Source organism: Nothobranchius furzeri, chromosome 14 (assembly GCF_043380555.1).
Source record: "Nothobranchius furzeri strain GRZ-AD chromosome 14, NfurGRZ-RIMD1, whole genome shotgun sequence".
In the NCBI taxonomy this organism is placed as follows: Eukaryota; Metazoa; Chordata; class Actinopteri; order Cyprinodontiformes; family Nothobranchiidae; genus Nothobranchius; species Nothobranchius furzeri.
Genome location: NC_091754.1, coordinates 27603835 through 27622923, shown reverse-complemented (window position 1 = coordinate 27622923; position 19089 = coordinate 27603835). Strand labels below are relative to the sequence as shown.

Here is a 19089-nt window from a genome sequence, read left to right as displayed (position 1 = left end):
AGCAGCAGAGATGCTGTTGTAAAGGAAGATTTAAATATTGTAATTTCGAAATGAAGCTGGTTTAGGGGAAAAGAAATACAATGCTGACATCTTGTGGCAAACCTGTGACATTACAACAACACCAATCCACAGTCAAACCCAATTCAATTAAATTAAATTCATAAATAAAATTATATTACCATGACAATAAGAAACATCTCATGATTTTCTGCAGTTAAATCAAACGAAATATACTTTAAATTACTTTGGTTTTACAAACAGAGTTATTTTGGACCAAGATAGTACAGAAGGAACCACACAAATCAAATCACAAAGCTAATGTAAATTTCACTGGGAAGAAAAAGTTGCAATATTAACATAATAAATTTCTGCCTTAAAACAAAACACTCTTCCACTTAATTTTTTAATAAATGTGTGTTTGATACAGTCTGTATTGCACTCACATGAGAGCATCATGTGATCCAAAGAATAGGGTGTGTGTGTGTGTGTGTGTGTGTGTGTGTGTGTGTGTGTGTGTGTGGCAGATTCAGGCTGGTGATGGGACTCTGTTACCAAACTGGGGTTTGTTGTCTTTGCATGTAGAACAGATGAACAGGGTTTATCAGTTGAGCAGCAGCTTTGCTACAGTTGTGTGCTACCAAGAGGTTAAAGCCTTGAAAAAGAAGGCCGCTGATGAGGACACAGACAAGAGACGACAGACGGTGAACTATCTTGAGATTATTTGATCTTTGGTTTCTGTTGTGGTCAGATCTGCCGCCCTTTTGTGGTGATGTAGTGACATTACAAATAAAAAACCCACTGCACCTTCAAGGAAAATCGCGAATAAATAATGTCTTAAACGTCTAAAACCTAACACAGTTAATTTAAAGAAATATAGTCATAAATCTCTTTTTTTTAGCTTTTATCGAACATTAACAAGCGGTTTGTCCACTATGTAGCGGTAAGCTTAGCTACTCTGTCACAAACTCCCACAATGCTTTGCTGCACATAGCGTCAGCTGACCGACATACAAGGAGAAAGATGTCGCTGAAGAACTGCCGAAGGATGGAGGCTACATTTAACTCTATGGTTTTAGTCCTTTGTGTCCTCACCGGTAGGAACTGCACGACAACTAAAACTCTTATTAACATTTGTGTACTCTATTATAACTAACCCTTTTGTCGTCGCTTCCTTTAGGAGTTTAATCATTCAATGACCAAATACAGTCCAGTTAGCGTTGTTAGCATTCATTTACTCTGACATTTTGTCTGCCTGTGTGTTTTAGTGTTGCGTAGATATAACTATGAATGTTTTAAAGATAATAATAAACAAAAAGGGTCGTAGTGCCGGATCGCTGAGAATAATAACAGCTTTGCTCATAATAGCAGTGCTAACAGCTGGAGATTAGCTTGCAGCTAACTTTAGAACCAACAGTGAATGTGTATTTGTTTTTTCTCACAAATTGTCAAGCGACATTTAAAGTAATCTAAATCGCCAAAAAATAATTGTAATTTCTTCGTACATAGCGAAATGTTCAGCTTTGTCACGTGACTAGTTAGTTCCTCTTTATTGACTCGCATCCCTGTTGTCTCTAGTCACGAGTGGATTCTTCCATACGGGCTGGTCATGATTAAGCTCTATTTTTGTCATACATATTACTAGGACGCTTGTTATAACCTTTTTAAGGTCACAATACTCGGAAAATATACTAAAAATATGTAATTTGAGGTTATACTCATTCGCTTGACTTTCTAAAATATGATCCACCTCATTTAAGATACTTTTCATGAACAAATGTGATCTAATACACAATTGGTTAGGAGATAATATAACAGTCTAAGGATCAAGTCTGTCCCTGTGGGAAAATTGTAGTTATTTTTGCTTTTGTCCCGCAGGTGTCCTTGGAGACAGCCTTACGGTGTTGCAAGCACCAGAGTTTGTGTCTTTCCAGAAAGGGGACTGGCCGGTATCTGGGACGAAGATCCCCGACCTGGTGGCTCTTACCATGGGCTTCTCTATTCAAGAGGTGCTTTATTTACCATCTCATGTGTGTGTCATTTCTGTCCAGTTTTATTTAGGGCTCGTGGTTATTTATTTTTTTATTATTCACACAGGATTTGACTTGGCCCGGCCTTCAGGCTGGTCCTTTATTCCAGCGACCTCGAGCTAACGTGCTTGTGGTAGTGAGAGGAGTCGACAGCTTGTCCTTTCCTCAGAGCGTTGCCTCGTACCCCCTGGAGAACGTAAGTCAGACCAACACCAGAAATGTGAAATTCTAGCTTAATATTGAGTTTAGAGTTATCTTCTCTCTTCCAGCCGGTACCCTTTACCCTGGACAGTGTTGCAGAGACTGTTCACTCTTTGTTTGCTGAGTACACCCCTGTCGTGCTGCAGCTGGCTCCCAGCGAGGAGGTAAAAACAAATCCAGTGTACAACAGGAAACTACAAATTTCTGGGGCAATACTGTAAAGGCAAATGTTTCTCATATTCCTAAGCTTTTGTTTTCCCTTTCAGCGACTTTACATGCTCGGCAAGGCCAATGCCGTGTTTGAGGACCTGCCGGTCACCCTGCAGCAGATCCGTGCTCGGCTGTCGCAGGACAGCTCCGTGCTGACCTCGCTTCCACTCAATTCTCTCAGCAGGAATTCAGAAGTTAGTCGATGACTGCCGTGACGCCAAATCTAACATTTTGAGATGCATCCCTCTCCTAACAGCAGAATTTTGTTTTGTTTGTTTTTGTAATCAACACTCATTTTGTTTTCAGGCTGATCTGCTCTTCCTGTCTGAGGTTCAAGTACTGCATGACATCACCGCTCTGGTAAGTCATCATTCATGGCTGAAACTTTTATTTTTGTCTTGATAAAAACTCCCCCCCCCCCCCCCCCCCCCCCCTTCTGTAGCTACAGAGACACAAACATCTGGCCAAGGACATCTCCCCTGACCTCTACTCCTTGGAGCTTTCTGGTTTGGAGGAGTTGAGTCGGCTTTATGGCACAGATTCTCCTCAGTACCGCGATGCCACCTCCATCATAGCCTCTGTCCTTCAGAAAGTAAGGACTCTGAAGCTGATGCTGCCTAACTGTTTACTTTAACCTGATATAAACCACATTTTTTTTATTACAGTTTGGGGAGGATATGTATCGTCTCTATGGCAACGGTGCCGTGGTGGAGGTTGTCACAGTGAAGACCTTTGAGGCTCCTTTGATCAGGAAGTCCCGTTCAATCCTGGAATCTAAGCAGATTGTAAGTCGACTTTAAAATTCTGCACTGGTTCAGTAAAATGGTAAAAAAAAACAAAAATCTAATTATGCCTAAAATAGTCGCTCTAATTCATTAAAATATTTAACGTGGTACTCCTGGATTTCTGAATGTCTTTGACAGCATTTTATTTCTTCATTAATAATTGTCTGTGTCGTGTTTGCATGTGAGATAAAGCATGGGGGCAAGTAGATGTGGTTGTTTGGACTTGTTGGGCTAAGTGGGATTCATATGGGACTTCCTATAGGTGACACTTTGACTTGTTGAATGTTTCCAGAGCAACCCAGGCCGCCCTTACAACCTGGCCCACAAGTACGGCTTTCAGTACGCTGTCATCTTCAACATTGTGCTGTGGCTGATGATCGCTCTGGCCCTCGCCGTCATCGCCATCGCTTACAATCTGTGGAACATGGACCCTGGATATGACAGCATCATCTACAGGATGACTAATCAGAAGATCAGGATGGACTGAGTCCTGACCGCCAACACTCCCGGTGTCTCCTTGAAGCTCCTATGTGAATGTTTGTGTTTTGTGTGTTTGAGGTCTTCTGCAGTGAAAACGTGTGACGGTTGGATGGGACGAAGAGCATGATGAATACTTTCACCTTCCTTCTTAACGTGCTGAGCTGATGATATGAACACATTTTTTTTTAACATCAGAGTAGTGGTCCTGAAACGTATCTACAGCGATGTTATCTGTCCCGAGTTTAGAACAGACTTCCTCTCCTCAGCTTCACAGCTCTCATCATTCCTCCTCGCTAACTTGGTTTCTTTAGCGACTGCATCTATTTTCCCTCATGAAGATAAAATATGTCCTAATGTTGTGAAAGAGTGATATTTGTTTTCATTGTGGTGTTGATTTGTTATGTTTAAATTAAATTAAATCTATCTGTATATATTGAAAACACACGTTTGCAGAACTGCTGTGCTTTTATTGTGAAATATTGTGTTCAGGTGTGTTTGTGCTTCTAATTAAAACAAATATTTGTTGGATCACAGAAAAGGTTGATCATACATGATGTGTTAGTAACACTGTATAAGGACAGCTCTATAAATGCTTTAAAATAAAGTATTACATTGACCTCCCTGATGTTTACTCATTATAGAAGATATGCTTTTTTGATTTCTGATTTTTGAGTAAATTATGTACTCCGATATGTAATTGTTATACGGGACTGTAGGGTAGGATGAAACTCCAAAAATAAAACTGCATAAATAAGATTTATTCAAAGAAAACCACTTCAAATTCACACGATTCTAGATACACAGAAAAACATGTAAAAGAAAAATAAAATAATTAAATTGTGGCAAATCAATCACAGATTTTTGCTGAGTCATCCTAGTACACCCACGATCAGATCATCAACGACGTTGGGCGGGATTGTATCACATGTACTGCAACCTCTTAGCCAATCAGAATTCCGACAGATAAGATAAGCCCCGCCCTAACTTAATTTACTGCATGTAATTGGTTGTTTCTCTTTCCGTGTCCCCGGGTGTTTATAGTTACGTCCGGTGTCGGTACAGGATCTGCTCGGGTGCAGACCAGACACCGGAGCTCTGTAGGCTGAAACAGAAAGCAGGTAGGTAGATAGCTGGTTTAGAGAGAAGATCAGGCTAATTTTCACTGAAAGGATAATAGAAAGGACACCGAAAAACCCAACAAACCATGGTGTGACTTATCATAAAAGGTAAGATTTTATAATTAGATATTCATGACCACACCCGTTAGACCAGAAAAACAGCTTCCCTTCTTCACAGAAGAAGAAATGTATTTTTGAATAACTGTTGTGGTACGAAAAACAAAGTACAGTTACAGAGTTAATTACACAAATAAAACGGGTTTTAAAAAAATCTTTGAAGTGGAGTTGAGCGTTTCCGATAAACAGGGAGTGGTTTCAGAAAGCCTTCAAAATAAAACATGCTATTTTACACATGCTAACATTTATTCCTACTACTTTAGTCTGGAATTTAAACCTGATTTGTTGAATTTCAGAAATGTCCCCACTATAAAGGTGCTGTACAAACAAAGTAACATGGACATTTTGGTCTTAAACTCCTGGAAAGTGGCAATTTATCAATAATAATAATAATATCTAAAATTCAGTATAGAGGCTGTGGAAAAATATTAATTGAAAAGTAAATGTTGAATTTCAGTATGGGATTTTTATTTTCTTTTGCTCATAGAACAAAGACAAATCTAAAAATGATTAATTTGTACAAGGATAGGGAAAAATCCAAGAAAATGTCTCTAAACTTAAAGTTTAAATACTCTTAAAATACTCGCAAAATAATACATACATTTTTTCATTATTTAATTTAGCTTGCAGCTACGTGGTCAGGAAGATCCGGGCGTCTGCCACTGATGGGGAGCGACAGGAAGAGCCCAGCCACATGCCATGTAGTCTAAAAGGTAAGATAATGAGAAATCTTTCTCTAAAGTTAAATTTTTAGTTGTGTGGTGGCAATTACAGGAACTGTTGAATATAACTCATGTGTTTTCCTCGTAGCTCAGAAGAAAGAGGAGCAAAGGACAGTGGGATCGTCCTCGGCTACTGTTGCACTGATCCCAGGATCGGGTGAAGTGGATGGAGCAGCGGCCTCAGGGAGGACTCTGGAGACCTCGGTGCAGCCGTACGGCTCCTGACGTTAACATCTGGCTGGATACTTGAACTGTAGTCAACTGAATTTTTAATCTTTTACTTTTCAGGATCAAAGTTGCACACAGTTAAAATGTCAAGCCCAGAGTGACACTCGATGGGCCGATTCACAGCAAACATTCTGATGCTGCAGAAAAAAGTGCAATTAATAATAATGGCAATTAGAGTTTGTCGCTTCTTGTAATGTAAGGAAAGCTTGAAGTTATTTCTTCCTGTCTGTGGTTGTCATTTTGTTTCCTGTGAATGGCCTGTATTCATGTACTGCAGCGTTTGATGGCAGACTCACCAACCTCTGTGCCCAGAGGCTGAGTAGGCCTGATGTTTCTGCTGTGACATCAATTCAAATGGTTTTAATATTTGCTACTATTTAACATCTGCATAGCTTTAGATATGAGATCGACTCTAACTTTGCAAATAAAGCCTTTCAAACTGCTTTTCTTCAGCGAAATTCTTGTGAATCTTAAACGTGATTTTAATCTTGTGTGAAAAAGAGAAGGTGTTTATTTGTGGAAAACCTGTATAGGTCACATCAAAGCCACATCCAATTTAGGAGATGAGCAAAAACAAGGGCAACCACATTCCTATATAAATGTTTTTGTAAAAGTCTCAGCATTGTTTCTGGTTTGTTTATATTTGACTGATCTCTTTCATTTTAAAGCTTAAGAGCACATTTTCGACTTTGCATTTAACTTTACAGGTTGGCTGCTGAGTGTGATATGATGTTTTTCTCCAATTTTGAGTTTTTGCGTTTGCAAACTTTCATCACTGTACACTTTTTTTAAAAGAGCTGTTTTGATTCATTTTTCATTGCAGGTATGGGAGGCTGTGTAAGAAACATCAAGGAAGAAAATGTAAAAAAAGAAAAATGCAGGTTTACATGTTAAATTATGCACATGCGCTCATATCCTGTTAAATTCATAGTAATTCAATTAGACACACTCAAAAAATGGGGAAAAAATTCTGAAAGAAAAATTACTTATCGATCAAAATTTAACTGTAAAAAATAACCCACTTGTTGGTTGCCATCATTACATTTTGAAATCAAACAGGTCCAAGTGTCAATTACAAATATCAAACTTAAACAAAAATTAAAACCACAAAAAGTTTCAATAGACAGTATGCTTTTGCTCTTTCCTTCGGAATGGTGTCACATTTGACAAGTTATTAAAACTTAAAATTAAAAACATTGAGACTCTAGAATATTTTATCAGAAACAAGTCCAACACCAGCCAAGTTTTACTACAAATTCATTCGTTCATTAATTAATTTATTCATTGTTCTCTAACTGCGACTTTAGAACCACAGACCCAAATCTTTTCAACACTGCCAAGACAGAATGTTTTTGTTCTCTGGGGATTGTAATTCTGACGGAACTTCCGCTTTTTACCGGATGTTCCCGAGCATAATACAAGCATCTGTTGGGTGCAGATCTGGGAATGTGTTTCGCCTGTATTACAAGGTACATGGTGAAACGCTGTTGTGGAGAAACTTTTTCATTAGGTTTACATATTTAGTTTGAGAATATAAAGAAAATAATGTTCTCGGGTGAGTTTTGCGTCTGTAGCGTTTAGCATCGTGGACAAAATGTAGCGTAAATGTTGCTAGCTGTATGAGCTAGTCAGTTAAACAGGAATTTTCAATGATTTTGCTACAAAAAAATTCGATTTAAAGTCAATTATGTTGTTGCAGGGAAGATGCCCATTAGCTTAAAACAATATGCATGAGTTTAATAAGAAGCATCACACGTGTTGACTCGCATTACAGACTTAGCCTCACAGATAAAAGGAACATTCGAGTAGCCGGATAAATTTGTGATAATTTTGATCATCTTATTTTTCAGACACACCAAGAGTCATGCTTGTATACACATATTTTGCGAGCATGCCTGGGCGTTTTTTTTCTTTCACATTTTCACATAACCACTTTAATGTTTTTAAAGGGACTGTTCATTTGAACCAGAAGGTAAAAACAGCAACACGTTCTTGTTTTTCTAAAACCACGCGCCAGGTCTCCGGCAGTCACCTAAGTAACGCAGAGGTCAGTAAATACATCATTGCAGGTCATGTGTGTGACCAGTTAATTTACAATTAGTATTATTATTATTATTGTTTTTAGGGAATCTTTTGTTTGTAGTCAATCCAAGCAAGAAACAAACCTTAAACAAAAATGTAAATGAAGACAACTTGAACAGTTTAGGGGTGTAACGGTACGCTAACATCGTATTCGGTTCGGTTCAGTGTTTTAAAGAGTTCGGTTCGATAAATTTTCGGTATAATATTATTATTATATTATTTATTTAATAATATCTAAAGCGGCTCCTGTAGTGAGCAGAACCAGTTGTCATTGCAGGCTGCTGATTTAGCATGATGCCTTTATTTTGTATGACCTTCTTCACCACTCTCTCTTTATTCTGCTCTCCCCACCTATTCCACCTTCCTCAGGATCCACTGATTTCCCTCTTTCCTAGTCACTCTCTCTCTTTCTTAACATTTTGTTAATCACAATCGTCTATTTTTTGCTCATTTTAAATATATTTTTAACCATTTTCTAAATTATTTTTTATATTTTTACATTTTTTGTTTTTGTGAAGCGCCTCGTGATTTTTGTCTTGAGAGGCGCTATAGAAATGATATTGTCTTCTTCTTTAGTTATTTCACAGGGTATTTGCGCAGCTGTGAGTGTCACGTTTGTACAGACAAGTGTTGTGCTTGACTGTTGATGCTCCGCATTTTTATTTCTGCAGCGAGCCTTAAAAACTCACCTCACACCGCCCAGAGTTTCTTCTTTAAAACTCGTATTAAATAACGAGCTTCCTCAGCGCCGTACTTTTTGTTGTAGGATGAAAACTTGTCACGGGGAAATTTCAGCAGACATGTTTGTTTAAATTTTTGCCGCTGCGTGCCTGTAGTGTGAGAGAAGGGAGGGAGGGGCGACGCTCCGTTCAGCGTCTCTACAGGCTCCAGTAGCAGTGACAGCCAATTGGTTTGATCCACTTTAAAAGGCGCTGATCAGAATTTGCAGATCACATTTTTTAAACAGAGATCAGGCGCGTGCAGCCATCATACGTCACTCAATACAGCTTTCGTTCAGAAACTCACCTAGGAACTTTTATCTGCTGCTCTTAAATCATGCAAATAAAATTCATTATTTAACAGAAAATGAACCGAAATGGTACACAAGTGGACCGAACCGAAACGGTTCAACACCCCTCCGTGAACCGTGACACCCCTAGAACAGTTCATAAATATTTGTCAAGTTGTGAAATTCAGTAGCTTTTAAAAAGATAATTTATACCCCAGCAGTTATTTAGAATGTTTATTCTCAATCATTTGATCTTTCTTTGAGCTTCTCTGTGTGTTTCTTGCAGAGCTGTTGCTGTGCCTTCTGACATCTTGAGTTATGATGGAGCGAAGAAGAGTCTTAACTATTCCTTTTACCTCTAAAAAAGACCACCTGGTAAATCTGATGTAATATCCAGTGTATTCACATAGACATTTCTTTAAATGTTTGCACCATTCATTCAGGCATTTCAAGAGTTTATGGAGATTGCATGTTGGGTTGATTTCAAGCTAATCCCCTAGAATTGATGTTTGTCACAGGCCTGGTGCCAAGTTTAATGAGGGCTGTTTCTTTTGTCTAGGGATGTCCCGATACGACTTTTTCTCTTCCGATATGATACCGATATTGCAGCCTTCATTTTGACTGATAATGATATCAATCTGATACTATATCAGCACAAATCACACATACTTTTACCTATTTTTTAGTGTGGAATGTAAGAAAGGCCTGATCAAGTGATATTTCTCAAACAGAGAACAAAAGCCAGCAACAGTAAGTATGAAAAAACCGACCAGTTTTTTAAAAATTAACCACTGGTTGCATAAATGTAAGCTTTAGACATAATGTATCACAAATGAATAAAATAATAAATAATAAAACACTCTAAAAACATTTTAAGTAAATAAATAAATTAAAATATACCTTTTTAAAGGGCAAATTACTAATTCAAGGTCACTTCAGTTTTGTGTTGCTGTCAGCAAATGGTAGTAATGGCTGAGGACAGGGACATATGAAAAAAACCACCACTATTGTTCATTGACCAACTGCTGCAAGTTGAGTGTACTAAGTTTCTATTTCACACTGCAACAATCCTTACGCAGTGTTTTGTGGTGCTGCTTCAAATGCACGATGAGGTTGGACGTATTAAGCTTTCCCAGGAAACTTGTGCATGGCAAGTATTGCACTGAGCCACAGTGTCTTTTTCAGACTTTAACAAAAAAATCCTGCCACGCGACCGACGTCGCTCATGTTCTTTGCTAGCATGCACGGTTCTGATCACGTGGGCTTTGCCTGCTGGGTCTGGCCACTGCTGGACAGAACTGCTGGAATTAAATTCAAAGCAGAACGGACTGCTTATGTTGGAGATTTTTGATGCAGTCTGATATAATCTGATACAGCGGTTTGGGGCTGATATCGAACCTATTTCTGGTATCAGTATCGGAACAGGGCATTCCTACTTTTGTCATCCGTTAATCTTTAGACTCGTTGATCTTGTAAAGGAAATGTTTTGTCCTACCTACAGACCGAACCCAGAAATTAGTTTTACTTCAAACGGCAATGCAGCAAATTGTCATTGCAGAAAATCTGAAATCAGAGTTTAAATTTCTAATCCACACTGTTGTAGAAGCCGCTGCAGATTATTTGTCGCTCTTGGTAGTCAGCCAAGTGTACTCATGCGTGACCTATCGTGCCCAACATCATCAGCTTTATCATTCAGGCCAATTAGTTTGTCATCTCCAATGAAGCTGAGGTTATAAAACGTTTACAAGTTGAATAACATGCAGCATGTCTTTTAGATTAAAAATCCTCTCAAAATCCCCATGGCATGCCTTCCACCAGAGTGTGAAAAGTTAGAACAACAGGTACAGCTGAGCCTTTACTGGTTTATTAATTATATTACTTATTTTATTTCTAATTCTAATCATGTTTCCTATTTTTAAAAGGTTCCACGGACTGCGTTTGCAGGCTGCAAATACAAATCTAAAAATTCACAACATAAAAATGGATCTGTGATAGTTGATCGCAGACATGCAGATTTTATATCTCAAGAAATGACTAGGTAAGTGTGTGGCGAAACGGAGCCAGCATGTAGACTTTCACTAGATAGTTTTTGTAGTCATAGTTTTTGCTAGATCTGTCAATTCTGGAACTCCCAATTAATATGAAGTCATCAGTAAGTAATTATAAAGTGCAATAACGCCTTAAAGTAATTCTGACCTAAAAATAAGCATAATCACAAGATGTATACGGTCAGGTTTTCGGTTTATGAAGGACCCATCGTGCAGGTGAGTGATCCAGAACAAAGGCAGGTTAACTGAAATATACTTAAATAAAATAAACTGAGGGCAAGGACTCTTCAGGAACCAACCAGGTAAATACCAGATTTAACAAGAGGATCTAACACGTGGTGCATGAACTGGGGTAAGGGTTTACCAAACAGGGACAAGTCAGCCAAAAGGCAAACAGGTGCATAATCGCTAACTGGGGGAGGCGGAGGGAAAAAATGGAACGACCAAACCAAAGGCACACTGATTTATGACATATACTAGTGTATGTTGTTTTTAAACATTTAAAATGACTTGTAGAATTAAACGTTCAAATGTGACGTTTGCACATCATTACTCCAATGTTGAGCTTATCACGACCGTGCATGTGGCTTATCTGGAGCACTCTGCTCCTCCGTGTTGATCAGCAAGTCTTATCTGCTTTGAAAAGGGAGCTCAAAGTTAGGAAACCTTGATGAACCACGGAGTTGCTGTTGAAAATGAACAATTCTCTGTTTTCTCGTTTAGGAGGAAACCATGTCTCATCTTAACGGATGTCCTGAAAACAAAAATGGGAAAGGATTTTAAAAGAAGGGTAAGAATGAGTAGTTTAACTAGAAAAAGAGGACGACAGAGGAAGAACGGTGAGGAAAGCAACAAAGAAGCACTGATCAGCAGGAACACTCGGTCTGTTCAGAAAGAAGCAGCAAATAATACCAGAAGCAAGAGTTTACCTCTAGAGAGCAGCTTGAAGATCACCACCCCCTCTTCTCAAAGGTAGGAAATTATTATCAATGTCAACGTTTTGGAACGTGATTTTAATAGAAAGTTTTATCCATATCGCTCCCAAACATTTACAGTTGAATCAGCCATTTTTCTTTTTTGTCTTTAGAAAAGGAGCCAAGAAAAGACAAAAAAAGTCTCAGGAGGACAAAGCAGAAAGCCTAGAAGCTGAAGAGGGGATGGTAGATGGTGATGGTGGTGAAGAAGCAGAAGAAACGATTGCTGAAGTGTTAGGTGGGTCAGCTTTTGTTAATGGTGACTTAAAATAAGTTATTTATAACATTCAGAGAAAAGGCTTTCATTCAGGATGATGTAGAAAAAAATGCATATTGATCATTATCAGTAATTATATAAAAAAAAACTGTAGAAAATGTATTTGAAGTGCGGCCCTGGCAATCTTATGCTATTCCTTAATTAAGTAATTTTAATGAAGAGCAGACACAAATGGACGCGTGGTGGCGGGGAGGATCAGCTAACTGGACCGGCCATCCTTTGGTGAATGTGAACCGTTGAAAATATTCCAGCTGAAATCTTAAGTGGAAGTATTTCTGTGTGTTTGTGTATTTTTGCCTTTTATATACATCCATCGCAGATATATTTGGCCTGTAAACAATGAGGAGGATGTGATTATTTATACAGTTTAAACAGGGAGCCAACAAATCTTTTGCTGCACGTTGTGCAACCTGTGCTGTTGCAGCTGAGGGAGAAGCAGACAGGGAGGGCGACTGGCTAGCAGACCTGCCCAAAAGAAGAGGGTCCATGTGTCAGACGTTTTTGCCTGAATATCAAGAACAGTGGCCCTCTAAGCTCCCTCACCATGCCTTTTGCACAATCTGCAGTTATGATGTGGACATAAGCCACCAGGAAGCTGCAGGTAAATTAGCCCCGGTGATGTGTGCGTATATGGTTTAAGCTACGGATGTCCCGATCAGGTATTTTGCCCTCGAGTCCGAGTCATTTTATTTTGAGAATCGGCCGATACCGAGTCCTGATCCGAAACTTTTGATACATAAAAAAATAAGAAAAGGAAGAAACAGTTCCAGAATGTTCCTTATTTTTTATTTAATTACCTTTTTATTAAAATTTTTAACAACATATCACTTCTGTGAGGTAGCTTGAACAATCAAGTAATAAATAACATAAATTCTTCACTTTAGGACTTTATTGCAAATATAAAAAGTCTAATATAAAAACAGATAGCACTTCAACTTAAACTGACTATATGGAAGTTTGACAGCCAAAACATGTGTAGAAATAATAAATTTCTTCTTCATACATTCTCCTGCAATGCCCTGGTCCTGTAGAATGAGCCCTGGCGTTTTTACTGTGATTGCCTATTTTTCTGTAAAATCACAGAAAAAGAGAGCTGCTCGGGTCGAGCAGGCTGCTTCATGCGCGTTCACGCTCAGGCATAGCCCGTAGCATTTGCTATCCGTAGCTTTAGCAGTAGAGAGAGAGGTAGTGCCAACTCAGCAATTTTATCGCTGTTCCTAACGCCTAGTGATGAACCTAGCTACATTTCTGAGGACCCTTAGCTACTTTCTGTAGAACTTTCTTCTAGATTTTTCCTGCAAATTAGCAACAAAATAGCCATTTTCGCTCCGAACTGTTCTTCGGATTGACGTTGTTTCAGGTGTCATCAAGGATATAAAAGTTACAGATACGAAGAATGTCACTGGCGCTTTAGCTCACTTAGTAAGATGTCTGACTCTCATGTAGGGGACCTGGGTTCGATTCCAGGTGTGAGTAGTTTATTTGGAGTTTCTTTTTTACATTAATGATAATTTTTTTACAGTTAGACGCCCAAATTTTTATTTGAGACGCGCCGAACGGCATTGAATTCACGGATTAAAAAGATGTGGGTTCAACTTTCATTTTGGAACAATTTTTCAAGCAAGGGAAGGGAATGATCTGAGCATGCAGGAGGACTGACCCATCATAAACCTTTGTTGGCTGTGCTGAAGAGAAACGTACAGAACCAAATTATTTAATTAAGTAGCTGCACGTTCTCCTGTCCTCTGTCCTCCGGGCCACACACACACACACACACGCACACGCACACACGCACGCACACGGGACTGTCTCAGCTGTTATTTTCATTAAGGAGTGTCCTCTGTCCTCCAGGCCACAAACAAACACACACACACTAGAGCCCTGCACGGAAGCCCTAGGCCCTCCGGTCGGGTCGGCCCGACGTCCCTCGGGCCGGGCTTCGGGCCAACGACTGTGTAATTACCTCGGACACAGGCTGGGCCAGGCGCCTTTATTTTTAATCGAATTCATTAAAAAAATTGAAACACAAACGCAGCAGTAGAGCCCTGCGCGGGACTGTTTCTTCATCCCGCTTCTGCCCGCTCCCGCTGAATTTCTGACCATTACCACCTGCAACTGCAACGTGTGTGTTACACTCCCGCCCGCACCCGTAGCGTGCATGTCTACTCCCGTCCGCAACCGCAAAACTCGGAGAAATTATTACCTCACAATAAAAGAGATGTATCGAGTTTGCGTCCTCTCTGGTCCTGGAGAAAACATGTCACAACCCGCGACTCTTCCATCCATCTGATGTGGCTCTCTGTGCTTGTAAAATAACGAAAGGATATTTAAATAAAATGCTTTATATTTTACTGAATTAATTTTATATCTGTAAGTCAATTCTATGTAAAGATTGTCTGCGTAAACCTGAACAGGTCCAACCCAGTCTTACTGTGAGTTCGGGTTAACGGGTCACGCTTCCTGAGCTGAAGAGATTCTGGGATTCTCCTCAGACGGCTCCTGGATGTGTCGCCACATTGGAGACAGGAACAAGCGCTATTCAGCCAAAGTTTCATAATCAGGGAACATTTTCTAAGTGACAAGTCTCTCTGAGCGACAGGGTTTGGAAAACACTCGCTTCAGTGGGAGGAACCTTCCCGCATGCGCTCTGGTTCTGCAACGCGCTCCAAGCCAATCTCCACAACTTCAGCCGAGCAGCTCAGATGTTCAGATGGGAATCTTTTCTTGGGTGATTTAGCTACATCTGCGATGTGTGTAACGAATAAAATGTCAGTTCGTCTGCATGCGTCGGGGTAATTCTTTCTATTCTTTCTCCGTCAAATACGGGAACTATCCGGTCAACACAACACAAGCCCTGCTTTTAACTGTTTTTCCGTGACTGTAAATGAGGGAAAAACAAATTGATCGGATCCTGCACGTCTTTTAACACATTGGTCAGGATTGACGCACTTTGTTTTCATTTAGTTTTTAACCCTTTAACGCCGATGCGTCACCAGGATCACCGGTGACGCATCGGCGCATGTGATTTCAAATAACTCCTCGCTACTTAAACTATAAAATTCTTAAAAAATACATAAAGGAGCAAATGTGTGGTGCTTAAAGGGGTAATGAAATCAAGGCCGTTTCATATTCTATTCTCCTCTGTAATCAGGCAGTGATCGAGGTTGCTTTTCTAAGAGAGACCTGATCGGAGAAACTCCTCCAAATGTCTGACTTGCCTTGCTTTGGTTTTTGTGTCATAAAGGCCTTGTTTCAGCTTCTTTTCAACATCAGTTGCCGACTCCATAATACTCATCCCGATCCCTGCGCTGTGCGCGAGCATAAAAATTCAAAAGTCCCTTTAAAATACCTGGCAGGGGTCTATTTTGCCTCGGCCCCCAAAATGCTTAGATACGTCCCTGGGCATGGGACAGAGTTTTGAAGATGATCTGAATTGTATCAACTATGTGAATACTACATGCTGATAAATTATTGCTTTATACAGGTACAAACGTGTAGTGGGATAAATCTACCTACATTTTATTTTTTTAAGAACTTTGTTTTGTTTTCTTGGTTTTTATTTTCCTATCTTCCTGCATCTCCCAGTCCTCCAGAAAAACTCCTGCCTGCTTACTTCTTTTTCACATCACAAGTAACTTTTTAACTAGCAGATCAAATTGATCTATTGACCGCAAAAAAAGTGGAGTGTGCCCTGCGCTGCCCGGCTGAGCCAGTGACGAGCGCTGCAGCGCGAGCGCGTCCACACGTCATGCTCAAATACAGACAGAACTTACCAGAGAGAAAATGAACAGACAGGAATGACTGACTGTGTGTTAATTATATATTTTTTGGTGACGCCACTTAGAAACTTAGAAAATGTTACTGTGGCCGTGTGCAGAACGCAGCTGGAGTTCATGAATAATCAGCGGTCTGCCTGCCGCTCTCCCATCTCTGCTCAAAAGAATCCCCGCTACTGTGAGTCCATGTAAATAATGTAATATAGGTAGAAACTGGATCTCTTTTGTGCTCCTTCTGGGTGTGTAAGTTAAGGGCATCAGGGGAGCCTGACAATCTTTAAGGAGAACCAAGTTGCTCTCCTGTAATTTGAACCCAGAATTCAACTCCGGATTGGGGCTTGGATCGGGAAGTAAAGCCAGAGTCCCGATCAGTCTGAAACCACGTGATCGGGGCCGATTTCCGATCATGTGATCGGATCGGGACATCCCTAGTTTAAGCTATTTTTTAATATTACATTCTTGAAAACAGAGACACCAAAAATAAATCATTACTATTAAATACGTATTAAAATATATGTTATTAACTTTAAATGTTGAAATAATTCAATGCAAGTCATTTGTGGCTATTAGTTTGTATAAGCACACATATTAACTTTTGAGTTTTACTGTTTAATATTAAAATTCATGATATTTTGGAGTCAGGTCAAACTGTAAAAACATCTTACTAGTCAAAATAAGAACTACGAACAAGTGTGTGTGTGTGTGTGTGTGTGTGTTTTGCAGACTGTTGGCGCCATGTAGAGGCCATAAAACATTTAAAGATTGTGGCCAGTACAGATGCTGTCCCTCATTTTTGTCATCAAGCGAGCGATTTCAGACCAATTTAGACAGAAACGATGTTTACCACATTCATTGTAGAACGTAACTTGCCATTATCTGCCACAGACCATGCAAAAAGATGTTTATGGACAGTGGAATAGCCAAACAAGATGACTTTATATATATATATGTATATATATATATATAATTTATTTCCAGCTAGTGAAATTACAGCATGGAAAGCAATGGATTTGCAAAAGTCTGCAGAAAAACGCAGCAGAAATGGCACTCAAAATATATTGACAAGGTTGGCAGGTCTGAAACGTCTATGTTACTAGGACTGAACAATTTCAGGAAAAGAATGAACTGTCAGTTTTTCTAGCAGAATTTAAGATTTCAGTTCAATTCATAATTTTCTTCAAATCAAGGTTCAGCTGCAGCAGATTATTTACAACCATGAGAGGAAATGACATCATGTTTTCACTCTTTTCCTCACTTTTCTGTAGCACTGTTTGTTTGTTCCTCCTCTTTTAGAGATTTGATCTCACCAATGTTCACAGGTTCCTTCACGTTAATGTAATAATTGCTCCTGGCGTTCTGCGCACGCGCCACCTCCGCCGCACGGCGATCGGAGCCACGCCGTCTTTGTGTGTGTGTGTGTGTGTGTGTGTGTGTGTGTGTGTGTGTGTGTGTGTGTGTGTGTGTGTGGCTCACTTTGGCTCCTCCAACTGTGGGTCACATGTTTGGCTTTCCACATGTTCACACACACTTCTCGGGAAGGCAGAAATCTCCGAGCATGTGGGCGGGGAAAAGATGTGCGGAGAAGTCCGTGCTGTCCTCTTGTCCCATTTTTTTCCTATTGCACTACATATCTATCGATAGATGTATACCATTATAGAATTACTGTCCAGCCCTAGCCCTAAATGTCCACAAATATTTTTTAAAACATAAAAAAATTATTTTTGATCAGATATTTGAGAGTAGACAGAAGGAAAGAAACTAGCCATAGAAATGGGCTGATCCTAGGCAGAATGCAAATATTTGCAAATGATTTGTGTGTTTTTATACTGGGAACATCCTACACACAATGTAAATAATATATGTTCCAGATCTGTTCTTGTTATAACTGGAAATTGTCTGCATGAGCCCAAAGGGAAAAAAAGATAAACTGATTATGTCACAGATTGCGTCATTGCTTGTTGCACAGACAACTGTTATATTTGTAGCTTTATGTTGTTCCTTTGTCCCTGTCCCATGCAGATTGTGTGTTGTCTTCAAAGCCTGCTGGAGACACAACAAGCTGTGACGAGTTGTCCTCAGACAGCGTCGAAGACAGGCCCACAGCCACAGTAAAAACCAAGCAGCAGTTGGTGGGTACTCGTCATGTTGAGCTCTGATTAAACCAGTTACACTACAACATAGAAGCTCATGCTGCAAAGACGTTTTAGGGACTGTAGACTTTGTAGGGATGTGAATCTTAGAGCAACTCACAATTTGATTCGATTCCGATTCTCTGGGTGTCGATTCGATTCAGAATCGATTCTCAATTTAAATCAATTCACAATCAGTGTTAACAAAGAGTGTCAGTTCTAGGATTAACTACTTTTTTGTACAAGTTAGTTAAAGCTATGGGACACTTTTATTTTACTTTAAACTGGTCATGCTCAAAAAATGCAAATTTACAAGGTAAACTAAAGTGATTCTAAAACTGTAAACAGAAGCAATCTTTTGACCAAAAGGCAACATTTATTTTTGCTTACCTTATAAAATATAACAAATCTTTATGTTACTGTCGTAACCCCGGTTTTCTGAGTAACATGAGTGAGATGTCTCACTATGGGATACGCCCCTCCGCGGATTCCTCAGAAGCACTTATCTCATTACGCCAATTGACCCCACACCCAGAATTGTGTGAGTCATTGCAGGGACCAAAACGTCAAGCTTATAGAAGCATGCAAATGCAAGTGGAGAAGCCCAACTTGCTGCAGCACAATTCTCCTGGATGGACAGCCCCCGAAAAAGGGCCCAAGAAGCAGACAGGCCCCTAGTAGAATGGGCCCTGAGCCCTACAGGTGCCTGAATGCCCTGACAAGAGTAAGCCAGAGAAATAGCCTCCACAATTCAGTGGGAAAGCCGCTGCTTTGTGACGGGTTTCCCCTTACAAGGTCCACCCCATGACACAAAAAGCTGATCCCCCCCGCGATGGTTCCCTGTCCGATTAACATACTCCGTGAGCGCGTGAATCGGACACAGCTTGTGCAACCGCTCCTCCTCAGT

General features: G+C 39.8%; 2 protein-coding genes across 10 annotated transcripts in view; both read left to right on the top strand.

Annotated features, from left to right (window-relative positions):
• The first annotated feature begins 939 nt into the window (after positions 1-939).
• On the top strand, positions 940-6331 carry atp6ap2 (ATPase H+ transporting accessory protein 2). Its single transcript, XM_015966079.3, has 11 exons — positions 940-1093; positions 1875-2005; positions 2094-2222; positions 2296-2391; positions 2494-2631; positions 2744-2797; positions 2880-3029; positions 3103-3222; positions 3515-4928; positions 5561-5650; positions 5748-6331. Exons 1-9 carry the CDS (start codon positions 1021-1023, stop codon positions 3707-3709), a joined length of 1086 nt encoding a protein of 361 aa, XP_015821565.1. The 5' UTR covers positions 940-1020; the 3' UTR covers positions 3710-4928; positions 5561-5650; positions 5748-6331.
• Positions 6332-7240: 909 nt separating this feature from the next.
• The window catches only part of LOC107389751 (SUMO specific peptidase 7), a 30523-nt gene continuing 18674 nt past the window's right edge, over positions 7241-19089 (top strand). The window contains exons 1-9 of one of the 9 annotated variants that reach the window (XM_054746772.2): positions 7241-7356; positions 7837-7934; positions 9265-9353; positions 10754-10819; positions 10901-11016; positions 11750-11816; positions 11919-11998; positions 12114-12238; positions 18073-18182. In XM_054746772.2, the coding sequence (XP_054602747.1) occupies positions 9297-9353; positions 10754-10819; positions 10901-11016; positions 11750-11816; positions 11919-11998; positions 12114-12238; positions 18073-18182 (621 nt within the window). In that variant the 5' untranslated portion in view covers positions 7241-7356; positions 7837-7934; positions 9265-9296. The other 8 variants (XM_015966083.3, XM_054746769.2, XM_015966080.3 and 5 more) reach the window with 8 other exon arrangements.

Excerpts from the sequence above, each read along its gene's own strand:
- atp6ap2 (XM_015966079.3), top strand. The coding sequence starts at position 1,021 with ATGTCGCTGAAGAACTGCCGAAGGATGGAGGCTACATTTAACTCTATG. Across the intron at positions 2,392-2,493 it reads AGCTGGCTCCCAGCGAGGAG|CGACTTTACATGCTCGGCAA; the intron begins GTAAAAACAAAT and ends TTTCCCTTTCAG. Across the intron at positions 2,798-2,879 it reads TGCATGACATCACCGCTCTG|CTACAGAGACACAAACATCT; the intron begins GTAAGTCATCAT and ends CCCCTTCTGTAG.